Source organism: Strongylocentrotus purpuratus, unplaced genomic scaffold (genome assembly GCF_000002235.5).
Source record: "Strongylocentrotus purpuratus isolate Spur 01 unplaced genomic scaffold, Spur_5.0 spur5_scaffold_11, whole genome shotgun sequence".
NCBI lineage: Eukaryota > Metazoa > Echinodermata > Echinoidea > Camarodonta > Strongylocentrotidae > Strongylocentrotus > Strongylocentrotus purpuratus.
In genome coordinates this window covers 5827351-5844323 of record NW_022145596.1, presented here as the reverse complement: position 1 = coordinate 5844323, position 16973 = coordinate 5827351, and the positions used below count along the sequence as shown (strand labels likewise).

The 16973-nt window shown below is 36.3% G+C and overlaps 2 protein-coding genes across 3 annotated transcripts in view; both read left to right on the top strand.

The window, feature by feature from the left end:
• LOC580052 overlaps window positions 1–6072 on the top strand; it is a 54439-nt gene extending 48367 nt beyond the window's left edge. Inside the window, exons 5-6 of the mRNA XM_030980466.1 lie at window positions 2304–4871; window positions 5348–6072. Coding sequence (XP_030836326.1) covers window positions 2304–4120 — 1817 coding nt within the window. The 3' untranslated portion in view covers window positions 4121–4871; window positions 5348–6072. The remainder of the gene's footprint in view (window positions 1–2303; window positions 4872–5347) is intronic.
• A 4917-nt stretch (window positions 6073–10989) lies between these two features.
• LOC579990 (polyprenol reductase) lies at window positions 10990–15864 on the top strand. Of its 2 annotated transcripts, none has more exons than XM_011683637.2 (5): window positions 10990–11211; window positions 11954–12105; window positions 13081–13278; window positions 13743–13880; window positions 14717–15864. In XM_011683637.2, the coding sequence occupies exons 1-5, from the start codon at window positions 11030–11032 to the stop codon at window positions 14965–14967; spliced, it is 921 nt and encodes a 306-aa protein (XP_011681939.1). In that variant the 5' UTR covers window positions 10990–11029; the 3' UTR covers window positions 14968–15864. The 2 variants fall into 2 exon arrangements, with proteins under 2 accessions (XP_011681939.1, XP_785169.3); XM_780076.5 differs by having other exon boundaries at window positions 10991–11211; window positions 13081–13272.
• Window positions 15865–16973: the final 1109 nt, after the last annotated feature.

Below are 16973 nucleotides of genomic sequence, written 5' to 3'. Positions count from 1 at the left end.
TTAGATTTGATTGAATGTTACATTTCATATTTGTCAACTTGGTGGAAGAACAAGGATGTAAAAGGATATTACTTTACAAATCTACAATCACACTCCATCACAGTGAATATCAACCGATTTGTGACATTGTTAAAGAATGGGGTGTGTGCTAGATTTAAAAAAGCAAAAATACTTTTAAAAATTTCCTTGGTGAACAGCCTTAAACTATTTTATGACATATTTGAAGCATTCTGTGTTCTCACAGGTTATTATTCATCTGTTCTGTTTTTTTCAAATATTTCTAAATTTTTCTTTGATATTTGTTTTGAGATAATATAATGGCATAAAAATGCACTCCTTGCTTTGCTTGTATTGTACATTAGTAACTACATTTGTGTATTTACATTACAAAAATTCATTTTTAAGTGCTCAGTCAACTGTAAATAGATGTGGGTTGTGTTGATATAAGTACTTACGGTAGTAAAATTATCAGTGCATGAATTTCCATGTTCTCTGTAGCAATAATAGATGTACTCAAAGAAAGTGGGATGGTGTAGTTTGTTGTTTGAAGCAGGGAGGTGAAAGGAAGGAGTGGAATCAAGCTGCTTTCCTTTGACCCCATGCTCCAAGCCGCCGAAAAGTTATGCGCTAATCTGCAACTGTTGACCAGGTGGTGAGATAAAAGGGCTCATGAAATTTCAGGATTTAGAATTCCTACATGAGAAAATAGTATTCCAGCAACTGTTCGCTGCCCCTTTCAATGATTTTTCATCAATTGTTGAATGTGTAATAAGTAGAACAAGCGAAAACTAATTTGAGTAATGTCATCCTTTTTTCCAACTGCAAAAATTTAAAAAACTCGCATTTTGTCGGTAATTTAAGATTTTGTAATAAATATAAAACTGGTGCCTGGTCTTTGAAATTCCCTGCAGTGGAAGTGTGGCTCGGAGCATGAAACTTCAAAGCCATGTGGAATATTCCATCCCATTGTTACCATTTAGAACTCACGAATGCGATTGAATAAATTACAAGAGTTTCCACTCCTTTCTTTCACCTCCCTGTTTGCAGTAAGGGCATCACTGACTCACAGAAAAATTGTAACTATATTTGGGATCATCGTCATAGAATAATTTAACAATAACAACAACATTAAAACAACAGAAATTTCACAGAAAAAAAAGGTGCTGAGTTCATGAACTTTGAGTTAAGCTTGCCAGACATCATAATTTTGCAAACTCTATTGAATTGATGATTAAAATTATCTTGTTTGAAACTTGATGGAATTGCAAATGTGATGTAGAAATCTGTGGATTGGGGTGTGAGGGGGGGGGGGGGAGGGGTTGGTGCATGCATATTGTCCTAAAGTAGGAGATGCACTCCTGTGCTTGACTGTAATGTGTCTGGGGGAGTTCTGATATGTTCCATATCAATCCACTGATCTAGATAAAACTAGATCAAAATTTGTGATCAGGTTTGAGAGAAGACTACATGCATGGCTAATTGTCTGGCTGTCTGGGCATGAGATTTAACTAAGAGATTGCTCGAGGGCATTAATCACAGTTGGAGACAAACTTCGCTTCAGATGGAGCAAATATTAGAAACGATCAAATCACTCTAGAGGTAATTATTCTCGGACAGTGCTTAAGGCATTGGATGCCATTCAGACCCTTGGGAGGAAGTGATTTTTGTTCACAGTCCGAATAGTTGAAATTGTATAGAATTTTCTAAATGAAGAAGTGTCAAGCAGCCTTCGCCAAAAAAAAAAAGGGTACATTATTTGACTAATGCCAAGTATTGTAGAAAAAAGTGATTTGTACTGTTAGGCAATGGTTAATTTGATGATTCCTGCTGTGGGTTTTTGTTGATTGTATTGTACCACCAATTAGAATATTTACAAATATCCCCAACAAATCGAGTAACACAATTTGTGTCAGCAGATTTTCATAGTGAATTTGGAGATTAAAAGATTAAAAAATGAATCTGGTTGTTTTCTTTTAACATTTTTGTACAAAACATGTAGCTCGTTTAACAATTTGATGTTGATCAGACTGATGAGATTATTGGCCAGGAGTTGGAAATCAGCACATGAGGTTGTCTCTTAAATGACCTTTAGCACATCATTTCTATCATTCTACTATAACATTAACATATAGCATTATTCAAGTATAATGCATGACAACCTTGGGACAAGAATACATTAATTCATCACAGCTCTATATTGAGAATAATTATACCAAGATGATTTTGAATCTGTTTGTTTAGTCATTATTTTAGGAAAAAGACATTAAAGTATATTTTGTTTTTTCTTACTTCATTTGCCACAGGAAAACCGAACAGCAAGAACCAGAATCACAACAGCAGCAGTTCAGCCAGTGATGATGACGACGTGAAGACAAACAAAAAACCAGACAAGGCGCTTAACGGGAAGACAGACGGCAAGCTATCAAAAATGAAAGTCCATCCAGCCATTGTGTCAGCCCAGAATGGAGGTATGCGATCCAGGAAGACCAAGACACTCCAGAGGCATACAACAGAGAGGGACTGGCTCCGGGAGAAGTTTCCTAACCGTAGGGACCAGCCAAGATCAGAGGAAGCCCGGGTATTGAGGAAGTGTTATAGCTGTGAGGAGAGTGTTGTTCTGAGTGCTAAACCAAGAGTCGCCAAGACCAGGTGCCAGTCAGACAGCGGGATGAGTAGACGAATGATGAGCAGGAGTAGTAGTGTAGAAGAAGGAGAGAGGGGAGGGACTATGTGGGATGGTTTCCTCCAGGTATTTCCTGCATCCTACTCACCTACGTCCCCATTCAGGAGTGAGGATGACATGACCCAAGGTGATGTCAATAGTGTCTTTGGGGATGACGATGATGATGACATTGATGAGAACACCAAGAACCAGTGGTGTATCATAAATAAAGACGGTTCTATGGGCTTCTATGAAAATGGACACAAGAGTGGTCAGTCCCTTAAGAACAGGCACCCCCGTTCCCACCTTCTGCTAAATGGCTCAGGCAGTTGTGACAGTATTCTACCAAAGCATTCAAAACCTCTCAGAAATATAAAAAAGCGAACTTCACCACTGTTAAGCTCTCAGTCACTGGATGAAAGAGATTTTGAAAGAACCAGCTCACCCCGAACTTCCTTAGAAAAATTTGGTGCTAATAGGAGAAATCTGTCTTCTTTCTCACATAACTCCGAAGGTGCAATAGATGTCAAGAACCTTAATAAGGGAAGTGACTTGAAGGCATCAACATGGAGTAGCGACACATCAGGGTTTGTTAGTAATGGTAGCGTCAATGGAGAATGCTCAGAGGCCACTAAGAAGTTGCTGAATTGGCGAAAGCTACAACTCAAACTTAATCTTCGGTCTGATGAGACCAAAGAAAAGGGCTCCAGTCCATGGAATGGGGTTATCACCAAGTCTTTAGAACTCTTGTATAAATCTGAAGGAAAGACAGGCAAGAAGCCAGTAGTTGGGTTGAACTTTACATCTGCAAGGGGAGAGGTCTTCAAGCCCCTCAAAAGAAGGAATCGTTTGTCCCAGTCAGGATCAGAAAAGGACCTTGAGTCCTCTTTTGATTCTGTGTCCTCCTCAGATGAAAGTTTGACAGCATACCCTATCAATCCAACCAAACAATCCCAACTGAACAAAGAGCAGACTCCCGCATCTGACTTGCGAACTCGCTCCATCTCCCTTACTATGCTTGAGAAGCTCATGCCCAAAGATTTCAAATTCCCTGAGAGCCCGCTGGCTTTATCAAGGAAACCGTCCTCTGAAAGTCTTTCCCTCAACCAGGACGACCCATTAGAGCCCCATGACCCTGGACGGCATTCAAAGAATGTTGTCAACTCCAGGAGTGAGTTTGGTAAGAGGCGGCCAGCCAGTAACCCCAACCTGAGGTGCAACCATCAAGATGAGAGAAGCAAAACTCCAGAAGGTCAGGTCCAGAAGGAAGAAGACAAGACCAATCCCAAGAACCCCGCAGATGCTTCCCTTTATCTACGTTACTACCATGTATTCAAGGAGGGTGAACTAACAGACTTGATTGAAAGAAACATTGAGAATCTTCACATAGTTAAAAGCTACTATGACCATGCTAATTGGTGTGTGGTTGCAGAGAAAGTTGAAGTGTGGAGGATATGATGGGACAATCGTGCAACAGATTTTATAGTATTTTATACAGAGATCTAATATAGCCTGATAAATGGTATTTTTAATCAAAAGAGGAATATTAAATTATTTTTGTGTCATAGAATAAGTGCCCTTGTGTATTCATGTTGTCCATTGAAAATCATTATTTTTATAGATATTTACAGTATCATTAACAGTAAAAGATTCCTGTTGCCCTCAAATGTTAGTCCTTATCGTGATGTTAGAAATGCTCCATTCATCTTTTAGGTTCTGATTTTAGATTGTTCCCCTAGCTCAAATGATAATTTTCTGATAAGTATTTTGTTACATATACTTCATGATAGACATTCCAGTTCAAACATATTATATTCTTGGATTCCTTGTATGTGTGTTCTTTAGCTGCATAAAGTGATGAAAAGAAGTTAAGAAAATGAACCCATGTTTGACATGGGTCCTTACATTTTGATGCAACCCCTGCTTTTTGTACAATACATCTATGCATGATTATTGTAAGGTGTGACTAGTCCTGTTTACAGACCCATTGTATATGCATCAACATGATTTGAATATGTATGTGTCAAAGATAGAAAAACATAATGTACTGTGCTTTCAATATAATGAACATTCCTCTCTCACTTTATTTGTTCTTCAGTCAGAAGAGTACTTCTGAGAAAATGAAGTGTATCACATCTAGCAAAATATGCAACTGTTGGCCAGTGTCAAAATATAATTTCCTCAATGTTGTGATACTGGATACCTCTAGGTCAGGCCTTCTCAACTAATTTATTAGAAGCGCCAAAACGAATATAATTTTTAGTTAGGGTGCCAAACCAATATGTTTGATTTTGCTGCGAGGGAGCGTAGCGATCGAGCCGACAACGGTGGGGTGCAGGGGGCGGAGCCCCTGAAGCTGATGTATTTTAGGGCTTTCTAAAGTCCCAGATGTGTTATTTTTAACACCTCTTTATTCCAAAATATATCAATCCTAATTTCATACAATTCCTGGGTACATTCACACTGGAGGTAAATATATATGTAGATGTTTCGGAGCAATAAACACGGGAATTGTCCAAATTAAGTGAAATTCAAACATTTTGGGTCTTTTTGATTTTGCTGAGTTTTTAATTCTAAAATACAATTTTATTTTTTCTTAAATTGTGCAACAGTCGCGCGCCACTCCGACTGACCGCAAGCGCCACAAGTGGCGCGCGCGCCGCCAGTTGAGAAGGCTTGCTCTAGGCCCTAGAGCTTTGAATCCCTCATAATAAAATGTACAAGTTTCAAAGCATACACGGTTCTCAGGTTTAAATGTGGTCTATGCAGAAACTTCATAGTTATATTGCAAAGTAAAGTCAGTGAGGTTCTAAAGACTACACCATACCTGGTTTGGTCGGTAGCAGAAGGCTACTAGAATGAAACTTTACGAAGGTCTAGATATAACGTCTTTACGGTATATATTGAAAAGATTATAGAAGAGATGTAGACACTCTAGCCAATGTTGGAAGAAAGGACTTTCCCCAAGTAGTTTTAAATATGACAAGTACAGTATATATTGGTGATTGTGAATATCACCATTGCCAGTTTTAAGGCCAAGATGAGAGGAAGTTCTCTTTTTTTAACTATTCTGTAATTTGATTATAATTAATTGTATCAATAAAAATCTTCCATATAATGAATGATAGGGAAAGTAAGATCTATGATTTATATTAGTACACCTTATCTACAGTGCAGGTAACCAATTTGTAATCTTGATTGTCTTGTGTTTAAATGATTCAAGACCTCAACATTACCAAGTCCGCCACCTAATGCATTCCCTAAATGTAGTTTTGTGCAGATTTCTGCTTTGATTTCATGCGATATGATGAATAGGAAAGATGTTCATATCCCAATAGGTCATTTTGTTAGATCCTGTTATGTCAAGTAATGTAAAGTGGACCTCTACAATTAAATAAAATAAAATAAAATAAAGGGGGGGGGGGGGTGGTATGATTTGTGAGATTGTGGACGGAGATTAAATATATCAATAGCCTATTGCCAAGGAATCAACATACATTTTAAAGCTCAATTTTCATCTGTTTTGAATTGACAAATCATGTGCCTACAAATTAAACTTTAACATATCTTTACATTGTTATTCATCAACAAAGTGGCATAGTTCTATTAATTACAATGAACTGGTTATTATATAATTTTAGTGATGATGTTTAGGTATTCAAGTTCACAGAATTGTTAAAAGTTACTATTGGAATTTGTTCATGCAATTTTTCATAAGGTAACAATATTCTTTAATTTTATTCAAAGCGTTGACAGCAAAACTGGGAAGATTCAGGCAATTCACTATTTTCAGAGAATGTTAGTCCTATCTTCTGTTATATCATGTCAATCCAACTGTTTTGTGAACAGAGAAAATGGTATAAACTTTTGTTTTGAAAGAAATATTTTTCATTTTTGTTTTTAAGTTGTTGTTAGTTTTACACATCTGATTGGTATTGATGCATTTCATTTTTCAGTGTTAGATATTATGCTAGTGAAATGGTTTCTTCTTTCACATTCATGATGCTATTTTGTAACTAATTGTCATGCAGATAATTACTGTCATGTTATGAAACTATTTGAACTGTTGAATTGATTCTGTAGTCACCTTTTCACTTGTGCAAATCTTCACATATAAATATATACTTCTTTGTAACATGTCCTGGTTTTGTAAAATAGATATAAAGTGTATGTCATGTGAGTTCAGAATGTTTCAAGTCCCACATCCGTGTTGAGAATGTTTCAACGGACTTTAATGTTCTGATAAAACTATTGTCATTTACTCTTTTGACTACAAACAATCCATTTCTTTTTCACTCCTATTAGTGATTTGATTCTTATTGACTTTAGATTCTTTGTATATGTACATTATTTCTCTATGTGGCTACCAGGTATTATTGTGCTAGAAGTAGTTCATTTTGGGGTTAGTTGTCTACATGATGCAAGTCACCATGAAGTATTATTTCACAGAAGTTTTGTCGTTATGAATGATTACCAATACACTTTACCTTCTGATAGTCCGTAAACTGCCAAAATCATTAGGTTGTATCCAATATTTCTTGACAAATACTGAGAGATTGTCATTCTTCTTGGAAGTTGGAATATGGTCTCATGAATTGTGAATTTTTGCAATCATTTAATAATGATCGCATCAGGATAATCATTCAAAAAGTGTTACAGTGCTTGATTAATATCATTATATTTGTGATACATATTTGCTGATGCCATAAAGGTGAAGCTTTCAACCTCAATTCATCATTTTGTCAATTTTTTGGGGCAAGCACTGCTTTCAATGCAAAATATTCTCTATTGGTAAAAAAACTTATAAATCTTACAGATGCTGGTAAATTCAATTTAATGTTTACAAGAATAATTTTCTAGCCAAAACTAAACTCAGCTTGGTGCAAATGGTGTTTTGAATGAGAAATATGTCCCTTTTTGTCACTTATTTCCATACCTACCATGCTAAAGTATTTCAATTGAAAACCATGTACTCTCAAAAGTTTCACAAGCTGTTAATTACTCATATAAATTAGAAGATCCAATATGTTGCTTCTAAAAGTGTATTATATCCAGTAAATACTATAGAGTTCTGAGTATATTTATAGCTGCAGTATATATCAGGTATATAGTGTGATTGTACTTAAGTGCAGACAGTACTATGTAGGTAACTGCAAGTATAAATTAGTAAAACCCCGATGTTTTGTAAACATATTTTGAATGTTCAACCAAGTGCACCCTTACTTATGTGTGTGATGTATGTGGCTACAGCCCAGTAGATTATATGTCTATACAAGATGAAAGTCTAGGAGACCTAAAGTCCTCTAGACCAAGAAGTTTCGTCTCCTGTGAACGTTCAGTCTTATTAACTATAGTCTCAACTCTTTAGAAGGCCCATACGAGAGAAACCTTTGCTCTCAAGGACCTTCAGAATGTGAGCTTTTGGTCATATCAACTGTGATGTTTCTCATGTCTTCACTTGTGCAATGATGATGTTAACAGTACTACTGAGGGTGGTTCAGTAGACCCCACCCTCTTCTAGCATTTACCTGACGAGACAATTAAATTACCATGGTCTCACCTCGATACTCTCTGATTTTCTGGTTTGTGACACTTTACTTCTTTCTTCAATCAAGCAAATCTTTAGAAAGAGAATGAACAATAACCAGTGCCTTCTTGTAAGATGAGGTTTATGGTTCAATTAATAATTCCTGTCTTCAATTTTTGGACTTACTATTAGGTTAAGATAAATTATAAACCCTGAGAAGCCAGCCCATAAGAAGGTGAAGGTATACTTCATTGAACTCACTGTTTGAAATGTGTGTGTCAGTTTTGTGATATGAAAACATATACTCTTTTGTGTATCTTTTTGTACTGTAGAGATTCAAGCCTATTTGTATTCATATTCTATGAATCACTTCAAGTAAGGAAAGTGTTTGTACATGTAGTAGGGTAGGGTTGTCTTTGGAGGGTCAGCCAGGGATGTGTGATAGATTTAAAATGTGTGCATTCATTAATTTAAGAAATAGCGGGTTGCAAAATACAAGATCACTTTATTATGTAAAAACTTAAAAACTTAGAAGAAATGAAAAGGCATATATATTCTATCATTTAGACAATGCTTTTACAAGAATCTTTATCATGATTTGTTTCTCTCCTTGTGAATGGTCCTTATGAATAATTGTTAGTGTTTTATGAATAGTGTAGATCCCAATCTATAATATTATGCTCAACTAGGTTGTCAAATGTAGATTAATGTTTATTCCCCCCCCTTCCTCTTTCTCTCCCCTCTCTCTCTCTCTCGCTTTCTCCCTCCTACCCTCTTCCTCTCCCTCTTCCCCTCCCTCTTTCTCTCTTTCTGTTATAATTACACCTATCGGTACATGTATTATATTTAATTTATTTCTTTAAAAAAAGATGGGGATATAAATTTATTTATGCCTGTACACTTCAATGTTAATCTATTTCACTTGTTGATTTCGTATTTTCTCGTTTTGGGTTCTTAGTAACTTTATTCATATCTTTTGTTAGTGGTTTTATGAAACGGTGTATAGTGGAACAATGTGTGTGGACTAAGAAGTTTTATTTTTTTCCTGATATGCTCCAATTTCTACCTGTTATTGGTATTGCTTGATTGTAGCATATTACCTTGGTGTTGATAAGTGCGTTTGCAATTCTGTTAACAGCACAAAAAACAGATGCGGGACAATGCAATTAAATAAGGAATGTTGGCAGAACTAGTTTTTATGAACCAATTTTTAGTACACCTTGTTGATGATCTATTTGGAGTTGGAAGTGATTAAATGTTATTTATTCACAGATTCCATCTCACTTTGGATTTTGTCGTTCTTTATGATGCAGTGACTGGTCTTTGTGTTGTGTTCAATGATGCTGTTGTGTGTGATTAATGAATAAACAATGCTGAGTGATATTAATGGAGGGAGGTTATGCCTTGGTATGGCAAAATCTCTTGTTATTTGACTCTGTCCTTTTATTCATTTTGTTATTCCATTATTTAATCCACTTTGAACTTCTTTTTTCTTCTTCATACTATTTATCGGTTTCTTAGTACTTGATCGTTTACCTAATTACTAAGAAAATGTATCTGCTGGTAGATTTTAAATAAAAGATATTCCATATGTCTACCATAGACTTGAAATGAAGATGCGGAAAGAGAGAGGGGGAGGGAGGGAGGGAGAGATGGAGAGAGAGAGAGAGAGAGAGAGAGAGAGAGAGAGAGAAGGGGGGCTGTGGATCAGAATCGGGATGGGAAAAAAAAGTTATGACATTTTTGAAATTTAATTTTAATCTTCAATTGAAGGAAAACACTAGCTCTTTTTAAAAAATCCTGTATGTCCACTGCTCTACCGTTACCCAACAATGCCTTCACACAGTCGAGTACGCAAGGGGGGGGGGGGAGTTTGGGGTAAAACGCCCCCTTCAGTTTTTTTTATGTGTATGTTTTTTTGAGAAGACCCCCCCCCCCCTTATAATTGTGATTTTTTTTTTCCTCCTAAAAAAGATGACCTCACCCCCCCCCCCCCCCCCCCCCCCCCCCCCCCCCAACGAAACGGTATGTCGATCGATCAAATTTCGGGACAAAAAAAAAAAAAAATGTCCTCTTACCGCCCCCCCCCCCCCCCCCCTGCTTATTCAGCATCTGGCTGAGTCGATTTCAAAATGTTAAAATCCCCTCCCCCCCCCCCCTGAAAAAATTCTTTGTACGCCACTGCCTTCACAAATTGGCTTTTAGATCAATGTAATATATTGGAGCATCCAGTTTAGAGGGGCATTTTAGCTACTTCTAGATGCCTTGTCTCAATTATGTGACCGAGTATTCAGTTTATGTCTAACAGAATATAATTTTTCTTTGGAAAGGCTGGGAGAGAGAGAAAGAAAGAGAGAACTTCAGAATTCATTAGAAGATAAAAGTAATTGTAATTGACAAAATGTTAATATCAAGTTTCAAATAAAAGAATACCCCAACATCTTCTATTTGCAGTTTCTTTGTAGAATAGATCAATACCCATCTGGTATTTTAAAGAAGGAGCTTGTTAAGATTTTGAGTCCTAAATTTTAGTTTTTTCCACTTGCATGGGCAGAATATCCCTCCTGAACTAAAACATGTCCATGTCTCCCCACCCCCTGTAATAGACATGTTTACTAACACATTCAAATTTGAATACATTAGTTGTTGCTATGTCTGGCAAAGCTCGGGCAAGTTTCCAAGTTGTCAGGAAAACCCTATGTTTAAAGAGTATGCATGGAACTTGAATATGATAGTAAACTAGTCTATTCCTCGAATACAAAAGTTAAGTGGGCGGGTCCGATGCGAATATTATTATGCAATCATTTCAAGATAAGGCCAGCGTTAACATCCGGCGCAAAATGGATCCCCTTTCGTGGACCTGGCTCGTTTTTATCGTGTCATTTGTATTTGTGTTACTTTCTTACTCTCCTGAGGTATACAATTTTTTACCACATCTTATAAAAGATGTCGTCGTTTACGGAAAGCTCCTAGACCCGAGGAAACGAACCGGTATTCAGCAGTATTTACTGGTGCCAAAAAGGTTTGTTTGTGGAATTTTGATAACGGTCCCACACGTTATAATTCAAGTTGTAGTAGCCCCCGATTGAATATCGTTATCAAGGCTCTGAGCTGAGCTGAGCTGAGTCAATTGGCTTATTAAATTAAATGCCATGTTTTTCAGTTCAAAAGCCTTTTTTCATAATTATCAATAATTAATGTTCCATCTTGGTCCTTGAAATGTTGCTTTACCTTCAGAAGAGTTTAGACTTAGTAAGCAAACCTGCTTTAATTTATTTTTGATCATCATAATTCATAGACCTACTTGCGCTTGCATAGATCAAAAGCTTCAGTCTCTGAGCTCTGAGTCTGATATCGACGGTTTTGTTCCGTTGAGATTGCATCTGGCTCCTCTGACCGCCTCTATACATAGACTGAAGAACGTCCTATGGGGACAGTATGGGAGGAATAGTTCAGTTCGGCTGGACTGTGATGAATGAGATATGCAACAAGTTTTTCACTCTTTTTATTTACGTATTCATAGACTAGACTATATCCACTTTGGCTGCAATATGACACTGAATATTATTTAAGATAAAAAATAACACAGAAATATCTACTCCAACTTAGAGATAAGTTCAACTTTCTTTGTGAAACACCCCCCTGGTCCTCTAAAATCTTCAAAAATATCATTTTTTACTTATTTTGTGTAATGCAAAGTTGATAGTAAATTGCAGTTAATTCTTTTTGGAGTCTTAAAACTTTGCATCTATTTCTTTCTACAGATGGTTTGTCCACTTTTATATCCTTTCCTTCATCTGGAATGGCTTCATCTTAATGAATGTTGTTCAGTGTACTTTACAAGGTTCAGTCCTGCCTCTCTGGTTTTCTAAGATGATGTCCTTCCTCACAAGTTATCCTGTATCCCCTCCAGCAGGTAGGTGAATGTGATACCATTTATCATATTAAGGATTTTACTTTACTTTTAATTTACTTTAATACACAATGTTGTAGGTCTAAGCCTGTTCATCGATCCAGGATTCTTCCATGGTTACTGCAATTTGTGGAGGGAGGAGGTTGTGTAATAACATGAAACAACAGACAACACCTAGACCGGCTCATACATTTTGTTATACTTTACCAAACAATTGATTATTTCATCTTCTTAATGCATATATTTGAATTGTATCAGACTCTTGTTCCTACATTTAGGCTCATCGATATGCTATCAAGAGTGGGCCAACATACAAATAATTAAGTTTACTTGGTTTGTTTTCAAAAACAATTTCAAACATTGACAAGAATTGATCAGGAAATTATCGCAAAACAACCAGAATGAAGATCCCCCATCCTCACCAAACTTGGACAAATAAAAATAGTGACTGCAAGTATTTATACCTCTAAGCTAGTGAAAGTACATTAGATCCATGGTTACATACATACATAGAAAATGAGTAATGGTAGAGGAAACAAAATCGAAACCATTAAAATATTTAGGAAGGCTAGGGGCAACTGCATCTGTTCAGCTATTCAGTCAGCTCTTATACACATCATCTCAATATAAATGATATTTTGAACCTCTCTTTATGGTTGATTCTGTGCAATGTATCCTGTCTGTTTTTTCCATATATTTCATCCAAAAATGAATTATCTCTCAATATACTCGTCTCATTGAAAATTGTTCTTTCTGGTATTAGTACCATTATTAGTCATAGTCCTATCAAGATATTTTTCATTCATATGCTGTAGTGGATACTTAAAGCACAGGATCCCCCTTTTGTACCCGTTTTTTTTTAAAGCTCTTGAAAAGTAGGTACCGGTAGGCTTACTGAATTTGGATTGATACCCAATAATAGCAATATATCATAGATGTTCATCATTTGTTTCCTTCCTACTTCCTGTCCATACTCAGTTGACCTTCTGACCGTTTTAATCGCCATGGCTGTAATAGTGATCCACGCTCACAGAAGGATCTATGAGTGTCTTGCCGTCAGTGTGTATTCAAACTCCAGTATCCATGTGACTCACTACATCACTGGTATCTTCTTTTACTCTTTCATTGGCATCAGCATCATGGCAGAGGGACCCAATCTCAGTTTAAAAGGTACCGGTACGTGGATAATTTTTTTTTTTTTTGGAGGGGGGGGGGGAAGAAAACATTTTGACAATATTTTCTAGCATACAAGTCTCGCTTACAATGAGCTCACTACTTAGTGATACCAGAAAGCAAGATTGGTCAGTAGTCACATACATGTGATTTGCTATTAAATATTTTGTTGAAATAAAGGGAATGGGGGCTCTTCCAACATTACAAGTAGAGCATTATTCAGATATCATTAATTTGTGAAATAGTTGGTCCCTATGATAATGGAGTGATGATTAAACTTTTGATTTAGAATTCAGCTATGCATCTTTTCACACAAAGCTACCTTGATTGTCTGTGTTTTTCATGTCATACCACTTTTTTTTCTTCATTTTTGTTTAAGTTCACCCTCTATGATGATATGTGCATTGTATGCTCTCAGTCCGCTCAGGATTGTAGCAATTCAGTTGATTTATCTGTTATCTCTCTAGGTGAACCTATCCAACTAATGGATCTTGTGGAAGACTTACGCTGGCATCACATAGCAGGTTTATTGATGTTTGTTTGGGCCAGTTGGCATCATCATATAGCTCATGTCATCTTTGCCAGTTTGAGAAAAACAAAGAAAGGTAAATCTACACACAGTGGCAACCAGTCCTGCCCATAGTGTATTGAGAGACGTAGTTGCGACACGCACGCCCCTTGCACATACAATCTCTATGGGAGGATACTATTTGGAGCTCTATGAATGGTTTACATGTACACAACTATCTCTTTCAATACGCTTAGATGGTCCTATCTTAAAGGTATAGACCAGTTCTGGTCATGCGATTGCATTGTGAAATAAACGTTGTGGAATCGATCAGAAAAGGTTGATCATCTAGCATATAAGTATTGGTGTGTACTGTAAGGTTCTGGAATCATCAAAATGAATCTTGGTAAAGTTACAAGCACTGTACACAGAAAGATGTATATGGGACTATGCGATATCTATCTAGTCCGGATAGATATAATAATTTACCAAATATATCAATTAGTAGGCGATTTCCCGGCAAAATTTGTATCATCACATATATTATTCAAAACATATTGTTTCACATGATTGGTAATAAGAGCTTCCATTTCATTTTTAAGAGGGAGGCGTTTCCAAAACTGGTCTATACCTTTAAGTTATTAAATGCTGAACATCAGCTGAAGAAGCGAATAATGCCCATAGCTGACCATTCCCCTTCTACTGAGACAACTGATTCGATTTACATTCAAAAGAAAATGAAGAAGTCAAAAATACAAAAGTGATCAACCTCATTATTATGAAATGCAAGGTCAATTTTTTCTTTTAATTAGTATCAATTAAACTGATGACTACTAATCTGAACATGGCAGAGGATGAATTAAAATGGAAAAGCAAGTTTAATGAGTATGAAATTGTTTCCAACATAAATAGTTTTGTTATTTTCTGATCCAGATGTGAGCCGTCATATGATTCCACAAGGAGATTGGTTTGACTACGTATCCTGCCCTCACTACCTAGCAGAAACGCTCATCTATACTTCTTTAGCGGTCATCCTTGGTGGTCATCATAGGACATGGTGGCTTGTCCTTAGTTTTGTGTTCTCTAATCAGACTGCTGCCTCGGTCAAGGTCCATAGATGGTACCAAGGAAAGTTTGAGGATTATCCTAAAGAGAGGAAGGCTTTCATGCCATTCGTCTTTTAACCTCATCTGAAGTTCTCCATTTAACTCTAGGCGTATCCCTTGGACATGGTCATTTTGTGTTGCAGTTGTTACAACGTATCATGCAATTATGAACATAATAGACTTATCCAAGGAAAAGTCTTCTTTAATATTTGGTCTGATTTCAAGCTGATTCTAAAATCAGATGCATTAAATTTTTTGATGTAGTCTGTAATTTATGGGACAAGATAATTTGGATTTGGCCCTTTATTATACATTCAAACTGAATTGTAAGGACACTTCAAGTTTATCAGCAGACAAGTTCATAGGTTACATGAAATTTCAGGGTTGATATTAAGAGACAAAATTGTCATGTTCATAGGCAAGGACTGTACATGTAGTCTTCAAAATAATACAGGTTTGAATGTGGTTTGATTATACTGTGTGCCAAATGGAAGTGTAGCTCAGAAGTTTGAGTATCTCTCAATAATTTTTATGTAGCTATGATAAAATTGACATATGCTATGATTAAAAACATTGTTTGAGATCCGTTTAGTCATGACCAAATTAGTATTATACAAATATTGACTGCTCATGAGGATGATGGTTGGAATTATCACTCCCAAGGTGGTGTTCATACCGGCCCTTCTATCGACCCCGAGGCGAAGCCGAGGGTGATAGAAGGGCCAGTATTAGCACCACCGAGGGAGTGATAATTTCCTCCACCATCCCATTACAGAGCAGTCCATATTTGTTTAATATACCTCATCCTTTTCATTGATTCATGAATAGGTCTAGAAAATAAGGGGTTAGGAGTTCTATCACAGTGTTTGATAGTACTATCAAACCCTCTGATGCAATGATAGATCAAAATGCTCCTTGTCATGTGATATAGTATTGACCAATCAGTGAATGACAATCTATGTATGAGGTATATAATTTCTACTCTGAATTAGAGAGCTTAGACAAAGAAAAAACAAACAAAATGTCACTGCCTAACCGTATGAGCCAGTATTGAAAATGGTAGGAACCTTGTATGTCATTAAGGTATACACAAAATGTATCTGAGGTGCTATTGGCAAGTCATATTTACAAGTTATATTTTCTGTTTTTGAGAAATATAATGATATGTTATGTCTCTGTGTTACAGTGCAATAGAACAATAGGGTTCAACATTTTGTCAACTTTTGTTAACTGAATTACAGACAGGAACATAGTAAAGACACAGTCACATTCATCTTTTAAAATCAGTTTTAATCCTAACGCATCTGAAAACAAAATCAGAAACTGAAAATATCTTTAAACTCTGGTGTATCACTGTGTGTCTGGCTTATGTGTCAATGTGGAATGACCAAATATCTTATGGTAGAGATATGTTCATATCATTTTTATGTTAATAGTTCAGAAATTGTACCCAAAGTTGTTGGTGAGGTCATAATTAAGCTGTGGAAATGAAAAATGAGAAGAAAGGAGTGGGATTTGTGCAAGGTAAATATCCATCTTGACCTTCCTAAAAAATATTTAAAAAACATTATTAATCTGATCTGACAGCAGAGAAATGATCATACCTGGCCATAAGCTTTGGAGCTGTGGCCCTTGTCTTTTAAAGAGTTGTGATGAATTCACTCAAATTGATTATACATTGTAAGTCCTCCCATCATAATTACCGTATACTCCTTTCTTGATATGGGAAGTTACTGATATTAATTTTATTTAAAAGTTGATATTTTGATCAATTGCAGCTCTTTATGAGATAGGGGGGGGGGCCTTGGCCCTGTTTCATAAAACTTGTTATCATTAAAAAATTACACTAAATGTTTGAGCTTCTGAAACCATGGCATTTGATTGGCTGAGAGCAATTTTGTAATAGAATTTTAAAATTTGTTATTGATAACAAGTTTTATGAAACAGGCCCCTGATCTTTGTGTGCTTCTAATGAAGGCAATCATTGTGTTGTTTTTACAACCTTTGAAAAGTTCAGATTGATAAGCAAAATGAGATTCTTTCCAATTTGAAATAAGCATATATGATATCTGATTAATAAAACG

Bases quoted from the DNA above. Each gene is read 5' to 3' on its own strand.
- LOC579990 (XM_011683637.2), top strand. From the start codon at position 11,030: ATGGATCCCCTTTCGTGGACCTGGCTCGTTTTTATCGTGTCATTTGTA. The intron at 12,106-13,080 runs GTAGGTGAATGT...GTCCATACTCAG, and splicing joins TCCTGTATCCCCTCCAGCAG to TTGACCTTCTGACCGTTTTA. The intron at 13,881-14,716 runs GTAAATCTACAC...TTTCTGATCCAG, and splicing joins TTTGAGAAAAACAAAGAAAG to ATGTGAGCCGTCATATGATT.